Below are 17,845 nucleotides of genomic sequence, written 5' to 3' on the forward strand. Positions count from 1 at the left end.
TGTAACGTGCCCACAACACGTTACTCGTAGGTTAGAAATAAGTTTTGGGTACGCTAATCATTACCTCGACGTGTTTAGACTTATTAGTAACTCACAAGTAACGTGTGTCGACATGTGTCAACGATCACATAACGTGCCTACAACTTATGGCCAGCATAGCGGAACGTGTGAGTCATACGCCGGCATACGTCGTAAAATTTCAAGCATGCTAAAATTTGAGGACAACCTCAAAGTACAACGATGAAAGCCAGCGTACTACGACGTATGGCAGTGTTTTTCAGCGTGCTCTTAACGTATACAAAACTTACCCATAACGTATTCAACGTGCGTCAGCGTTATCAACAAATTTTTCATGAGTCGGCATACGCTGGCTAAATCGTCAAGGTGTGACAGCGCCTTTAAGAGTCAATGGGACTGGGAGAAAAAGTTACACAAAATTAAATAAATAAACTAAAGCAACTTTGAAAAGTGATACAAATAAAATAAGAACAATGAATATTAAAATAAAATCTGCTAAGGAGGGAGAAAAGGGGAATTGAAGTGAAGAAGGGAACAGGAAAGAGGAGAGGAAAATAAAAAAATTAAAAAGTAGGAAAGGTGAAATAAATAAAATAGAAAAAAATAAAAGGAGAGAAAAAAATTGAAGAGTTTCAAGAGACGGAGGGCCAAAATGAACGAAAAGCGTTTGTTGATCCCATGGCGAGGCAAAGTGCCGATCCTTTAAATAAGGGTTTACTCTTATGACTGCCTGTGGTGCTGAACAGGAGACAAATACCAGAGACTGCCATGTGACGGAGCAAATGTCTGGGAAGGTTGAAGTGTTGAGCAACCGGCTTGGAGAGCAAGTGTGTGCTGTTGGTTCATACCTGAGCAAGTGTTCCTGGAAGCGATCGCCCATTCTTCACCCAATTTCACCGATGTAGATCTTGCGGAGAGTGCACGTTCTTCCATAAATCACATTCAAGGAAATGCAGTAAAAGTGATCCGTGACTAATACCACTTTTAGGTCCTGACCTCTCTCCTCCACCCCCCAGAGTAAAATGATGGTCTTGGTAAAAAGGTACATGTTACAGCAACTCTGTGACCATTTGAACCTTCCTGATGGGAAGTCAGAGAGTAATGGTCCTTTAACCAAGGAATTTTGCAAATTTGACCCACTTGAGAGATTAGATGGTTGGCAGAAAAGACTTGGTTTCAGGATCATTCGGTGAAAGCTAGAAGTTCCTCTGTCTGGATGATGCTCTTGACTCAAAGGTTTATGGGAAGGTAGATCAATGTGAACAGGATCCTCTTTGGGGGGTTTCTTTCTTCTCACATTCTTGTAAAGCCATTGTCTGTCGGTGTTGATGGTGTGCTCGAGTGCGCCGGCCACAATGGACGTTGGGAAATCACAACTTGCATAACTCGTTTGATTTTGGTTTGAAGTCTGAATTGTTGCTGCACAGATGACGAAGCCTGGGGAACTCGGAATGTGGAATTGAACTTTAGATGTGGTAGGATGAATATACAAGATACCTGTGTGAATCCATAGGTATATAATGGACAGTGGTGGCAAATCCATTCTCCTTCATTCAAACATTGTCGAGAAAGGTAACAGAGATACTCAAAATCCCTCATGTGAAATTAAAGGTGGAAAGAATTGACAAGGTCGATAAACCATTCAAGGTCCTCTTTGCTATAGGATGCAGCATTGATTCCATCTATATAGTGAGCCAATAATTCTGGGGTAGGACCATCAAACTGGTGGAAAATTTGTTTCTCAATGAAACAAACCAAAAAAAAGAAGACAATTTGAACATCTGGGACCAATATTGGTGCACATGGCAATGTGCTTCATCTACTCATGGAATTAGCCAGCCAGCACGAAGCAGTTGTAAGTGGGGACCAATTCGGTGAGGCGGATTGGAGTTTATGTGCTCGTTTCATTAATGGTCTGGAAATCAAAAGTGTTTGAGATCCCATTTTGCTCTCAAGACTCAAAATCAGAGTCAAACTCAAAGCAAGAGGATGTACATCGGTGAGACCGGGTGATCACATCTGTGAACACTTGCTCGATGTACGAACTACAAACCGACAGCACAGATCTCTCCAAACTGGTTGCTCGACACTTCAATCTTCCTGGATATTCATTCAGCTACATGGCAGTCTCCAGTATTTCTCTCCATTCCAATACTACGGACAGTCATAAATGCAAAGAGCAAAGCCATATTTACACCATCAGCACATTGGCTCCCCACGGGATGAACAAGCACTTTTCACCCACTTAGACCCCCACCATCATCTATTGCAACTCTTCAATCCTTCCCATCAGTTTCCCTTCTTTTGTCTATCTCACCTCTCCTACCTCTTCCCCTCTTTTCTCTCGAATCCCCCTTTTCACTCTTTTAAAACCAGTAATGGGTGTCCACAACCATCCTTGACAATGTTGTTGAGCGTCGGCAGAGGTGCTCTTTTTTAAAAATTTTCCTTCCGTCCTCAATTTTCCACCTTTATTCGCTGTTAAATTCATTTTCTCCGCAACTGCTTGAGCAATTGACACAAAACTTTCAAAATAGGAGCAGCTGCATATGAAGATTTTTTTTTTTGTCAAAGTCTCCTTTACTATTATAACCCCTGGATGGACCCTGAGCCTTCCTTTCAGAATCAGTCATCCTCACTCCCTGTGCCCCCTGACCCTGCTCTGACCCACACTCAACCTATAATAACTGTTGAGTGTTGCCCCTATGCCTTCTCTAGTTAGCTCTGATGAATGGTTAACACCTAAAAACACCAACTATTGACCAGCAAGACCAGTTATTTGTTGTGCTTGTAGTCAAGTGTCAGACGAACACAAGAAAATTTCACGTGCAGGCAAGAAACAAGATGCTATTTCTGTAATCTGATTTAACACCAGCAGTGTGCAATGCTAATAAAAATGGCTGTCCAGCTCAAAATACCAAAACTGTATTCCAAGGCAATGGAGGGTTGACATCAGTGAGAAAGCACTATCACTGCTTCCATAGCCATACAAGACTGAGGTCTGCTCTGAGAATTTAGGTGTCAAAAAAACTTCAGAACAGTTCTCCAGAAATAGCATCGAACTCCCCCTGTGGCCAGGGGGTTGTAAGTTGGGGGAGAGGGAAATGGACAGATGGGAATTTTTTTTTAATACAGTCAAGGCTCATGGTTGTGCAAGAACATAATGGATCAGGACGCAACAGAACAAAAAGAACAGCAGAAGGAAAGGGGGAACAACAGTCGGGTTCGGGGGTTGAAGGACAAAATAGAGACTTTGAAGATAAGGGATATGAGGAAGAATGAGGAATCGTTAGGAATACAGTGGGTGGACAAGATAGACGCAGAAGCAAACTCTCAGAAAGAGAACCAGAGAGTTGGTGTCAAAGCCACCCAATGCTCGCCTGTTTATACATTTATCGTTTTCAAAAGACTCATCTAATAATTAATATTTTTTATAAAGCATTACAGTGAAGTCTGATCCAAATAATTTTAAAGCAATATATGTATTTGTATATTGTAATCAGTAACAAGAGCGCAAGTGAGCAGAATGTACGCCCGAACAAGAAGGTATATACAGAACTGTGCTACTACATGGAAAACAGCATCCTGGTTGCCATGGCAACCACTTTAGATGACGAACGTATGTCACGACACACCGTCTCCACAGTCTGTACCTATGTACCAAATATGAAACGTGAAAGTTGAAAACTTTGGGAGTTAGAGTGTGGACACGAACGGACAGAAAACAGCATCCTGGTTGCCATGGCAACCACTTTAGATGAGGAACGTATGTCGCGACACACCGTCTCCAGTCTGTACCGAGGTACCAAATATGAAACGTGAAAGTTGAAAACTTTGGGAGTTAGAGTGCGGACAGGAACGGACAGAAAACAGCATCCTGGTTGCCATGGCAACCACTTTAGATGAGGAACGTATGTCGCGACACACCGTCTCCAGTCTGTACCTATGTACCAAATATGAAACGTGAAAGTTGAAAACTTTGGGAGTTAGAGTGCGGACAGGAAAGGACAGAAAACAGCATCCTGGTTGCCATGGCAACCACTTTAGATGACGAACGTATGTCAAGACACACCGTCTCCAGTCTGTACCGAGGTACCAAATATGAAACGTGAAAGTTGAAAACTTTGGGAGTTAGAGTGCGGACAGGAACGGACAGAAAACAGCATCCTGGTTGCCATGGCAACCACTTTAGATGAGGAACGTATGTCGCGACACACCGTCTCCAGTCTGTACCGAGGTACCAAATATGAAACGTGAAAGTTGAAAACTTTGGGAGTTCGAGTGCGGACAGGAAAGGATGGAAAACAGCATCCTGGTTGCCATGGCACCCACTTTAGATGATGAACCTATGTCGCAACACACCGTCTCCACAGTCTGTACCTATGTACCAAATATGAAACGTGAAAGTTGAAAACTTTGGGAGTTAGAGTGCGGACAGACGGAGAGACAGACAGACGGACGAATGGTATCACATAATACGCCCCGATATATATATATATATATATATATATATATATATATATATATATATATATATATATATATATATATATATATATATATATATATATATATCGGGCGTATAAAAAAAAAATAGTGTGGTAGATAAAAACATTAGAAAGGAAAAAATAACTTGCACCAAAAACTAACATTTTCATGCTCACGCTATTGCTATAGCTCTCTGTTCTTCAAACAGGCGGGCTAAAAAAAACAGGTTGGAAAGAGGTAGGCTTGGGGAGAGTTAATGGGGGTAGAAAAGATCATGGTTTTGGATGGGGGATAACCTGAGATGGTGATGAACAGCTGTCTTGAAAAGCTGGAGGGAAGAGTGAGATAGCAGGGAATGTGGAAGTTGATTCTACAGGTGGGAGAAAAGAGAAACGAATGAGTGGAGGTGAGCAGCGATTCTGGATTTCGGAAGTTTCACCAGAAGGCCGTTGTTGGCAGACCTCGTGCACCCTGTCGAACCCATGGGGGGGAACAGAGCATGGGCAGAGCACAGGGTGCAAGACCAGAAAGGAGGCAATAGAAGACGGATTACGGACCTGTCTGTGATAGGCCCATAGACTTGGCGTCATTGCGGGAGATTCCAATGATCTTGTAGGGTTTGGTTTCCATGGCATCAAGCAGAGCAAGGTGTGAGGCAGTGGCCCCAGCCCAAAGGGGAGAGCAGTACTCCATGGAGCTGCATATGAAGGCATTGTGAGTGGATAAGAGTTCAGGTGTGCCAAGGAAGGATTTGCATGATGGAGGATGCCCAGTGACTGGCTATGGAAGCCAACTTTGAAATATGGAGTATTATGTATTTATACCATTGTGAACACAACATGAGATGTGGCTTTGCGAATGTCAGAGATCAAGTAAATGTAATGCTTGAGAAAAAGTATTTAAAGACCAGACTCGTGGTGAGTCTCCGCTCTGAGTATGGGAGGTCGACAGTTTGATTTTGACCCTGGCAGAGTCATATTGGAGACATTAAAGAGATAGTTTCCTGGCAGTACATGCTGCTTTCTATCTCTATGCTCAGCATTTAAAGGACTGAGTATGGACAAATCACATAGGTTGGAACCCATGGGGAGGAGGAAATTCCTGATCCTCAATTGCCATGCTCAGTGCAGAAAGAAAAGTGGCATCATAAAATTGTCACCAGTACCAGAATGCTCTGGGTGGTGACGTCACTACTCCCAAGCTCAGTGGCTGTGTTTGTATGACGTCAAGTCTGGTGGTGTCTCATGTATTGGTCTATATGCGTATGTGAGTGATTTGTGTTTCAACTACTCCATGAACCATTGACCCAGCAGAAAGAAGCCGTCTCTACTGTGTTTTTAAGCATTTGAGAGAGGTAGCACATTTCAATTAACGTTCCTGACCTCAGATACATCCAATACAAAATAATAAAACTCTTCCATCTGACTTTCCCCTTATTCGTATGAGCTCCACAACATATCTATTCAAAATGGTGAGAGTCTATTATATAAATTTGATTGAGGCCCATGACAGTACAGTCGAATGGCAATAATTATATGATAATAATCAGAAGCGACGCATTTGTAACTAGAACGGCACTCGGTAGAGCGCGTACCTCCGCCACGTAATGCGTGATCCACGAGAACATATTGGGCCCGATACATTTTTGAAATATCATGCTATACGGTACTATATCGTGTTTGGCCCTATCTCAAAATGGTCAAGAATCACTTTGACAATTAAATAATTCTCTTATCCAGATCCGGATCTGGATCTTCATCAAACTGGAATAAATTATTCCTCGTCACATACCGAACATGTGCACCAAGTTTCATTCGAATCCATCCAAAACTTTTTGAGATATCCTGTACACAGACAGACGGACAAACAAACACGTAAAGACAGACAGACAGACAAAGACAGAAAGACAGAAAGGGATGAAAACATAACCTCCTTCACTTTCGGTGGCGGAGGTAATAAGGAGCGCACTAATGTTATTTACACGAAATGCCAGTCGACAATTTTAAGATCTCTCACCTCAAACAAAAGGATGGGATATTTTTGATGCATGGTTCAGGAAAAGGACACAGAGGTTCTCAAAAATCCATTATTTGAATTTCTGAATAAAGCTCAACTGGTTTCATGTCAATTTGTGACTCAGTTTAGTTTCTGGTGATGTGTTCCGCTTTGATTTCCCCACAACATCTCCTCCATTTTATCTTGGTTTTTGATGGCAAAGGGATTCTCCTTCATATTTTTGAGCATCAGATGATGAGTTAAACCCACTTCCTACCCTTACACGCCAAAGCAATATGGGTACATCACTGAGATTCACCGATATGTTCCTGAATGCAGATTTAAGGATGTAAAGTGAAAATTATGATCACATCTAGTGATTTACAAAATTTGAGTTTACTTTTGCACTCAATTTGAAATCATCCAAGTTAAGTTTGAGTTATCCATTTGATTTTATTTGAATGCTTGCTCGAGGGCAGGTGCAGCATTTCCAAGAGGAATAATCACAAGAGGGACGATTATGGCAGAAAACATCATGAAGCCTGTAGGCCTTGGCTTGTCTAGAGCAATGTCAGGTCTTGGGGGTGTTAGCTGCCCTTACAAAAATCTCCAATGATTTTTTCATAGGATCTCATGAGATTCTCATGAAATTTCATCAGGTCTCATGATAACTGCATATGAGATTTTTATTTTTTTTTGCAAGGGGATCATGTCATGGGCATTGAGATACCTTTAGGGTTGAAGGGTATGTGCCAAGAAGCCAGACCTGCCGAGCCGAGTCGAGAGAGACCCTGTTGGGTACAGGGGTCGGGGTGCCGCTTTCCAAGGGAGTACTTAGCTTGTGTGTATCTCCGCACCATCATGGCGTACACCTCTTCTACATGGTTGAGACGACAGTCTGCAGGCAGCACGAAGGGTACGTGGAGGACCCTCAGTCCTCACTGACCTACAGCCTCAAAGCTAAAAAAGCTGGGCTGTGGATACAGTTGTAGGGCAAGAGTTGGAGTAACAGCAACAACAATAACAAAAAAATATATATATGTGGGGACTCACATTTACACTTATCATTTTGTTGACAATTATAATGCAAATTTAGTCCATAATTTTCCCTTAGAAGCTCGATTAAACAAGCTTCCATCAATCTCATTTGATCTTTCATTAGAGGCTGCACCAGCTGTTACTGATCTTATGGTAACCACAAGTGTTAATGAGGTGACATGGTCCACCCAGAACATGACCAACAGAGAAAATGTACATTGTGGCCAGATTAATGGGGTTGTTAAGTTTGATGGAATAACTCATCGGTGGCATGCATGTCCCAAGTTGTCCATCCTCGATTCGATTTCCAAATTACTCCAAGCTGTTGTCTTGGTATTCCACTGGCACGGTGTTGCGCCGTATCAGTACACCATTCTATCAGAGGATGTTCACCCTAAAATCCTGTATGCCAGCACTCCCTTATGAATGTTAAAAGATTCCACAGGATCTCTCAAAAAGAGAAGACAATTGCGTGGCTGTTTTACAAAAAAATATATATATATAAATATATACATCAAAATTATAGTCGCCAGTCAATGTAATCCTTGCCAAGGAAGTTCTTTCAGCAACACCTATCCTGGCAGAATGGTACAAATCAGATCAGTATGACCTTAATGACACTCTCACGCAAAAGATTTTTTAATGGCTCAACGTGAACGATTTTGGAGAGAATGCTCCACGACCACTGCATCAAAGGGTAGTTTTATTCGGATTTGATTTCACCACAAATAGAACCCAGGAGCAGACAGCTCAGAGTCAAGTTCACTGACAATAACAAATGTGATACTTTGCAAAAGGAAATTGCAAGCGCCACAAATGCCAAGTCAACAGACAACCAACTTAACAAATCTCCTTCAGAGTATAGAAGCGCTGTACTTGGTATCGTCTTCTACCTGAAAAGCACAAATAATATGGTAAATAGAAATTGTGCGACAATGGATGAAACTCGCATTTCAGAGCATCCATTATGGGGCCAGGTCACACAAACTGGGACAGATGCTCTGCAAGGAGACGTAAGCTTCTCGGCCAAACGTACCAGAGCTCATACATGGTGGCAACTACACCTTACCCAACCTATGGTCTTACTACGAATAGACAGTTTTGCTTTACAGGACAGCAAGTCAAATGAGAATAGCTACATCCGTCATCAACGAGTTACCTACTTCTACAGCACGCAGAAAACCTACAGCTAACAAATTGGAAGTTATCCTTCGGGGTTTCGATTGAGTCACATTTTTATCCTGCTCTTACGAACAAAAAGCAGGGATAAGCGACCGGTAGCATACATACATATGTCGTACATACGTCATACGTGTCTGCATTTTGTTAAGAGCGTACATCGAAAACCATTCAGCGGAGGAAATCGAAACTTTACCACATGCTATATGACCATGTGATATTGTGGTCACTCTTTTTGAGGTTCACATCGACCAAAGTTCAACATAGGGAAATTTTTTTAAATCCTCAATTTTCATCCGATTGACGAAATTGGAAGAGAAATTTCATATCACCTCACTGAATTCAACCACCAATTATTTTGAGGTCAACATAAGCCAAAAGGTCAACATAGGCCAAATTTGTGAAATCCTCAATTTTCATCCGATTGACTTGAAATTTGAACAGGATTTTCATAAAGATTACCATCAGGCGTCATGTGGCCTGGCAGCCATCTTGGATCCAAGGGAAAAATCTTTGTAGGAGAAACTGCTTAACCGATCAATGCTAAATTTAGTGAATTGATCAACTTCCCATTGGAAATATGGTTTAATAAAGATGACATCAGTCACGTGGTCTGGCAGTCATGTTGGATCAAAGAAAAAAAAAAACCTTAAAAAACAAGAGTTGGTCTACACAAAGTCCTTATCAAGACTGCATATGTATCCTATGAATACCATCAAGTTGAATAAGAAAATAATGTCACAGTCTACAAAATAAGATAATATCTACCATCAATAGAAGTATGAACAACAGGGTAGAATGATAGCTCAAGGGTAGTGATGATTTCTGACAAGTTGTCTGGTTCTAATCGGTCCTTGTGTAGTGCCAGGTTGGTTACCAAATTTCAGATGGAGATCAAAAGTTACAGACCATAAAGATCCCATGGTAACTTTTGAAAACGGGAGGCCATTGTATGCTAGCAAGTTGTCCAATTTTCACATGAGGAATGAGCTCTACAATTAGCACTGTCTGAAGTAGATTTAGATATGGCACAGGCATGATGGGCTGGGGGACCTCGTTCAACATGCGTGTTAAAGTCGATATGGTGGAACGCATGGCAAAAATCAAACAAAGTTCTTCATGAAGAATGATATGGCTAGCATTTGCTGTCCATGGGTCTACGAATATATATGTATATACACACACATATATATACATTCTAAAAGGTCTATGAATGAGATGCTCAAAATTGTCCAAGACAAGATTGTAATTCAATGAATATATAAACACACACGCAGACACGCACGCACTGGACTATTGTGTATCATTAGTAGAAATTTAGGGGCATTCATAATTCTCACTGTTCATCATGTGATACCCGTCCACACATCATCATTGACTTAATGCCCTCAGGGCAACTTAAGGGCACCAAATTGTAAGCTATAAAAAGACGGTGGTACTCAGAGCTGCAGAAAGAAAAAAAAAAAAAGTTAAAATCTGAATTATATACAAATCATGAATGAACTGTACAATTTCATTCCCATTGTATTGCACAAGTGTGGTACATAGGCACGTATGCTCAAATGCTGTTCAAGGTAAATTTTCAGCAAGTCTGAAGCCAATGGACAAAAGTGTTCTTTCCAAACCAAGCCTCAAGTACTGAACGGTGCTCCCTGCCCGACATTCTTGGGATGGTTCACAATCCACGTGTGCTATTCCCAGAACAAGCGGTCTGGTGCTTTACATCATTTGTTCTACCATGACGCCTTGTTCACATGGTCACATTTTCAACAAAAACAAAACAGAATCATATGTGTATGTAATGGAACGACGGGGATATTGCTCACATGATGTCGAGTTCATTTTCAGACAATAATATTTTGTTTCCGTGGAAACGACGCTAATTACTGAAACTGCACTAACTGCATAAGAATGTTTATTTGAACATTATCAGGCTTGGGGGGGGGGGGGAAATGCACCCCCAACCACCCTCTCCCACCCTGACCCTGGTTATCTAAGGTTTCAGTGTAAATTGAAGGCTTCACTCAAAAAGCTGTGTATGCAAGTTAATGTACTTACGACAGAATTGTTTAAGGCATGACTGAACGTCTTGCTTTTTATCACAAATACACATTTGACAAAATATCAGAAAATTAAGTGGGTGAATGCAAAAACATCAAATGAGTGAATATGCAACAAGAGACCAACAACTTGCAACCACCAAATGTACAACTTAAGAATAACAAACGCATGATGAGCAAACTTACAACGAGAAACCACTACTTCCAACGAGCAAACATACAACTAAACACGAGCAAACATACAACTAAACACGAGCAAACATACAACTAAACACGAGCAAACATACAACTAAACACGAGCAAACATACAACTAAACACGAGCAAACATACAACTAAACACGAGCAAACATACAACTAGAGATCAACAACTTCCAACCAGAAAATGTACAACGAGAGACCTTCAATTTCCAACCAGAAAGCGTACGAGAGAGCACAACTTCCAAATAGTACAATTAGAGATCAACAACTTGCAACTAGTAAATGTACAATTAGAGACCAACAACTTCCTCCGAGCAAACGTGTAACTAGACGCCAACAAATGTACAACTAGCAAACGCGCAACGAGACACTTAAACATCCCACTATCTGCAGGAAGAAAAAAAAAAACTCCGCACACTCTCATGAGTGGTGAAAACCAGCACACCACTCGACTCGATCATCAAAATGAAGTGAAAACGGTGGCAAATGAACCTTTTCCCCTCAAAGATGTTTTCTATCGCAACACAACATAAATGAAGATTACAATCGGTCATCATCAGGTAATTATTATTATTTTTTTAAATCGACTAGTCCAGTATTCTTTCATTTGTCATGTGATCGATCCAAATAATTATATCCATTGAACACCAACCTGATCCATTATTACATGCTTTATAACTGTGCGGCATCCTTTCGACACGCACACAACGTGACGGCTCAACAGCAGATCCAGCTTCTACAGTTCAAGCAAAACTCTGACATACTCTTCCTCAACATCTTCATCAATAACCTCCTTTCATGAAAAGAAAACTCCTTTAACCATGTCTGTCAATCCATCCATCGGGACCATACTCTGTGCAGAGCGTTGGTGCTGCCGAAGCAGTCTCTTTGGCTATTGGGAACAATCCCGGACGGGTCACCACTCCGACACAGGATACCATCAAGCTGGCATTCATTTTGCGGACCTCAGAAGGATGACAGGCACAGTCAACCCCACCTGGTATTAATTCAACAGCCAAGTGGGATTTGAACTCAGCATCCTAGGATTCCAAGTGCACCACCCTCACCATTAAAGCAAACATTTAAAGCAAACCATTCCAAATTTCTTCCACGACTTCGTGTGTTAGAGTGGCCACCTGTCCAGGATTGTAACCCGAGCCAAGGAGACTGCTTAGGCAGAACCGACACTCCGTATGGATAAGGGTACATGATCTGACCCGACTTCCAACAGCATGGGAGGTCCACTCAATTACAATCCTTCACAAAAACCAACGAGATGAACGCACAGCTTCCAGACCATGTTCCCAGCTCATGAGCAGAGTCAATACGTTCATTCGGACGATGACGTGCGGGGATGGAAAACATCGTTACCGGTCTTGGTTCTCAATCTAGTTTTCTTTTTGTATCTCCTGTATTTCATAAGACTTGTAACTCTCACGTGCCCTCTTCAAATTTCCATTTCCACCTTTGCTTCTTTCTCTCCAAGTAGGAGGTTCTTGTGATGTACAGGACGCCAACGATTCAAGGGAATGTACGTGCTTTAGGTTTCAGGAAAGAGCGAGCTTGCTACCTCACTCAACACGACCATTGGCTCAATAGGTTTATCTAAAAACTATCGGGTCGATGCAACATTTTATAAATGACCCTACTCATCAGGGATTGGGTTCGGCTCAATCCTCCGATCGCTTGAGATTATAAAATGAAATATTGTATTTAATGGATGGGAGACAGAGCATATTGTTTGGTAATCTTCACACAACATCATTAAACCTTCCTCAGTAAAGCGATCATGATAGACAAGCCATATAAGCCTGATGTTTGCTCAGTGGTTAGGGTGGCCAACTTAGGATTTTAGGGTCCTGAGTTTGAGCCCCGTTGGATGCTGAATTAAAACCAGGCGGGGTTGACTCAGGCTGTCATCTTTCTTAGGTCGGTGAAATGAGTACCAATGCACTGGTATAAGGGCATGGCATCAGCGGCACAGCCGTGCTTCCAAGAAATGATGGCTACCCAGCAGCCAAGCAGCCATACGCAAGAACAGAACAGATTTCAGCAAGCCATGATCATTTTAAACACACGACAAGTCTGAAGACGACGATGGTTCACGAGCGGTATTTGACGATGTAGATTGTTTCAGAAGTCAAGGGTGAGACAATGTGATAATTTTTTTCCAAGTTATAAAAATGATCAACATGATGTGGTACGGGTGACAGGTTATTAGCTGCAAAATGTCGAAAACCCGGTTTCGTTCAACAACTTTCAAAATTTGACCTTTGCATAACCTTTAAAGGTCAGAAAACAATGTTGTGGACATTAAATTAAGGAAACAGAATACGTGCTATAGCTTAATGGAGTTAGTTCGTCGAAGAAGGTCGAAAACCCGGTTCGATTCCCACAACTTTGAAAATTTGACCTTTGTGGCCTTTAAAGGTCAAAGGTCAAGGATTATGACCTTTGGTGCAAAACTTCCTCTGGAACATTCCAGGAACAATATAACGTCATATAGGCTATATGGCATTTCGCACTCCTCGGATTATCCATACTTTGATGAAATCAGCGTAAAAACAAACTTGAAGGGGGCGCCACGGGCAAGGTGTTCGAGATAGAGCAAAATGGTTTCAAGACTTTCGGTGGGGAATGACGTCAAGATTATACAAAAAAAAATAGTCTTCCTAACTCTCAAAGTTTGGGCGGTAGTATGAATTTTACGTCAAAATTCGCAATTTTCTAAGTTTTTGACCTTGAGATGAAAATGAAAAATCGAGCTCCGTGGGGTTATGCAGGTGTCATTGGGCTAACCAAATACCAAAACCCTGCCAGATTCGACAACCGCCCTCAGAGAAGATACAAATTGAAATCGGCTACCCCCTAAAAACACATGTTTTTGGGGCGTGGCTCCGCCCATAATGGGCGCAGCACGCACATTCTCAGGAAAACACAACTAGATCATGATATAAACCTCCCACCAAAATTTTATCAAGATCAGATCAAAACCCACGGAGCTATGCCGGGACAGACAGACAGACAGACAGACAGACAGACAGACAGACAGACATACAGACACCCATAATGAATATAGTGGTCACTTACTGACTCGTGAACCAATAGTCAGGTCTCCAAACCTCATTTCTTCTGACGTGGATGATTGTAAGATGAAAAGGCTGAACGCTAGGCCAGATGACGAGTGTTGGGAGCACGACAGGAGATTTAAACGAGTATTTCCTCTTGAAGTAGTAGTGCACAAGTCTTACAACTGATGAAACTGATGATTTGTCCCCAAATGTGGAATGTCTCAAGCTCTCTCCAACTCCCTTGCTCATGTCCAACCGGTGCCCCTCTGGCAAGTCATACCCTTATATAGTCTCCTCCGGCTTCCATGAGCCTCGATCTTGGTTATAATAAAGGAATAACTGCACACTTGAAAGAACATCTTCAGGGTTAGGAAACATTTCCGTGCATGATCACTTGCTTCAAAATATATCATTGTATATGAATAATTTTTAGATCCTCGTGGAGGATCTCTAAGTCTTACTCACGTTGTTGTTCTTCTTCTTGTGGACCTTTTTGTTTCACAGCCTACAGTTTTCCTCGAAACTTCCTGAAACTTGGAATATATATGTAAAAAATACCCTGCGCAAACAGTAACCATCTCCGATTTTGGAAATTCTTCCTAGAAAAAAAAAGTTGACGTCATAATATCTCCGCTAATGGAAATCGCCTATACCATTATCTCCGAAACTTGGCAAGTTGTTTGAATTTTGTTTGCGGGAATCAAGCCGGGCATTAGCCCAGATAATTTATCGCAAACCTGATACATCACAATGACGTCATATTCGTTTTTATGACGTCATCATTAAGAGGATGATGATCTTAGCTCATTTGAGCTTGTTTAAACGACGGAGGGCCATTCAAAACGTCTGGAACAAATCCAAGAAACAAACTTTTTTTATTATTTATTTTTAAAAATTGTACAAATATATATTTCATCAATTCAAATGAATACGGATTTTTTTTCTCTGTCTCTCTCAAATACCAGATTGCTTGCATTATTAGAAGAACCGGAATTTTTTTTTTTTCGGTTTTTGAGAGTTTGCTTCAAAAAGTACAATGGAAGCAATTGATCAATTGCGACTCATTGCGAAAACCTCTTGAACATCCCACACACGTCACAGAAGGATCTCATAGACAGCCCAGGTTCGTCATTTTGATCACAGCAAGACCGGCGTGAGAAACGCGACCACCCTCACCTGAAGCGAGAGTTTCCGCAGTGGCCAGGTGCATCAGTGTGTCTGCGCTCAGTGGCCATTCCCCAGGCTCCAGCACCAGGCTATCCAGTCCACCCAGCTCTTGGAGCTCTTGCAGGATGCGCTTTCCGCACAGGCAAAGCAGCCACGCCGAGCCATGGAACCCAAGCGCGTCTCCAACTCCTCCAAGTAGCATGGCCGCTCGATATCGCTCCAGCTCCATGATCCGTCTCTCTGCGTCTCTCCTTCTCACTCACACCCGTGGGTTCCTATTACATGAGATAAAAACTAGGGGAGGTGTCTGACGTTTTCCTTTTATAGAAACACATGCTGCCCCCCCCCCCCCACCAAGCTCTGTCCAATAAGGTTCAAGCGTTTACATCTTGTTCAGTTCATGATAGTGACGACACAATGAATGCTCCTATATATATATATATATATATATATATATATATATATATATATATATATATATATATATATATATATATATATATATATATATATATGATTAAATGCATTTTAATCACAATATCCTACAAGCCGTGTATTCTATGTTCCTTTTCACGAGCAAGGACGGGTACTGAAACAAAATGGGCCATTTGGGCCATCACGCCTGTGCTGGATTAACATCTTGTTTATATATACACATTTGACTAATGCTCAACATTCCCATCAGACTGAAAAATATCGTGCTCATCATTAAGAGAGTATGACTGCAGAGAGGACAGACAGCTTAATGCACTTTTCAAAGTACAGCATGCTCCAAAGTGCACACCTTTTGTTTTGGTAGAATTTCACTTGGGCGATCAAAAGCACGGCCAAACGGTCCGAAGTTGGAATAGTTCCACCATCTACTAAAGAAATCAAAGTTTGAGCCCACCAAACTAGATTATAGAATTTTTTTATTTTGGTTTTTAATGCAAAATCCAAAATAAATGAGAAAGAGGAGAATGTTAATACAACGCAGGTAAAAACCAGGAGCACCTGCCCACAAATGAGAGCAATACCTCCCCTTGAGCTGGTACCAATGCCAAAAAGATGAAAATTTGACGGTTGGTGAACGACTTGTGTACGTCACTTCAGAACCCAACAAGGAATGTCAAGGAGGGGGAGGTGAGGGAGACGTCGAACATTCCTTGATGTTCTACATGCCAATAGCTTCAGATAGATGGATATACTCCTGCATCCTCTGTAGATTTCTTTTTGCCACTCTGTGTCTTCCAAGGCTCATGGAAGAGCTGCCACACAACTTGACTTCAGGCAGACACAGCCACGTCCATGGGGGAGAGCGACGTAACCTCGCAGGGCACACTGGGGACCAGCAATGTCATCTTGTGACGTCACTTTTCGCTCCGGTCAATGGGTCAATCAAGGAGAAATCTCGCCCCCCCCCCTCGACCCGTGGAATATGTTTGCGCCATATCCTCTAAATGCTGAGTGGCAAGTGAGGAAGCAGCACGTACCATCTTTAATGTCTTTGATATGACTCGGCTTGGGTCAGAATCGAAACGTCGACCTACCAGACTCGGAGTGAGTGCTCCAAGCACATCACCAATCTGCTCAAACTCGGTCATATTAAAAGAAAGAGGAATTTGAGTGTTTGAAAGGAAGCAGACATACCAGACAAAGAAGACATACCAGATAGCAAAAGGAAACTCCAAGTCAACACACATAGGCAACGTGGGTAAGACAGACAGAGAAATCAAGGACAACACCCTTTAAAGGGACAGGATTTAAGCATCAGTATTGGCTATATTGTCCAGACCATGGGGTTTAACCCCGACCTGGACGGATGGCCAAACTTCTCCCTTGGAGGCCTACAGCCAAGACTCGCGGAGATCAATGCGTGCGCGCGGGAAAACAGCCGAGCGACGTACCAGAACGGCACAACTAAATGGACACAAGCAAATCGAATTAATTGAATAATAATTTAACAACAACAATCAAATATCCACAATGATGATAATTCAAATTATAATAATGAAAGAAAAATGTGAGGTGACCCAAATCCAATTCTAATTGAGGCACCTCCACACAGACTTGAATACAGACAAGGGGAGAGATAATAAATAACAATAATTCCTTCTTTATTTCGGCACTGAGCTTTGGGTCTAAGCGAGATGGTCTTTATGGAACGTGGCGATCGGACTATGTGGGCACATGGGTAGCCGTGCTCAAAATGGCACCGAGCGGTTCATCAGGCAGTGATAGTTTTTTTTCTCCAGAGCAAATACACCGACGCTCCTCTCCCACACTCGGTCTGTTCTCAATGGTCCACACGATGAAACAATCTCTGAGGGCCCATGAGGAGGCCAATAGGCATGCTCTCCTTCCCTCCTCAGAATCGTACACAGTTCACAGCTCAACCGAACCATCAATGGCCAACATCCTGCTCAGCACGTGAGCCAAATTCACCAGCACGAATACGAGAATCGTGCAGCCTTCGTTGTGCCGAGAGCAAAAGCGAGATCCTCCGTGTCCTCAGAGTCCCTCTGACCACGTGGTCCCTCCTCCTTAACTACTCGCCTCCAACATCCTCTTCCTCTTTATGAATCTGATGTCACGCCCATCAATCAACCCTCGGGGGCGTGGCTTCGCCTGTTGTCACCCTTTGAAGGTGG

General features: G+C 42.1%; 1 protein-coding gene across 6 annotated transcripts in view; it reads right to left on the minus strand.

The window, feature by feature from the left end:
- ADPRHL1 (ADP-ribosylhydrolase like 1) overlaps positions 1 to 17,845 on the minus strand; it is a 75,463-nt gene that overhangs the window by 56,983 nt on the left and 635 nt on the right. For 2 of the 6 annotated variants that reach the window (XR_015058136.1, XM_085881285.1), the window contains exons 1-2: positions 15,225 to 15,466; positions 7,232 to 7,399 (exon numbers count right to left, since the gene is read on the minus strand). Coding sequence is in view for 5 of the 6 variants with exons in the window: in XM_085881285.1 (XP_085737411.1) it covers positions 7,232 to 7,399; positions 15,225 to 15,444 (388 nt within the window). In the remaining variant the exon portion in view is untranslated. Of the gene's footprint in view, positions 1 to 7,231; positions 7,400 to 15,224; positions 15,551 to 15,999 lie in introns of those variants that run through there. The other 4 variants (XM_085881284.1, XM_085881283.1, XM_085881287.1 and 1 more) reach the window with 4 other exon arrangements.

This window comes from Eptatretus burgeri, chromosome 5, assembly GCF_056783735.1.
Source record: "Eptatretus burgeri isolate ZD-2024b chromosome 5, Ebu_testis_v1, whole genome shotgun sequence".
NCBI lineage: Eukaryota > Metazoa > Chordata > Myxini > Myxiniformes > Myxinidae > Eptatretus > Eptatretus burgeri.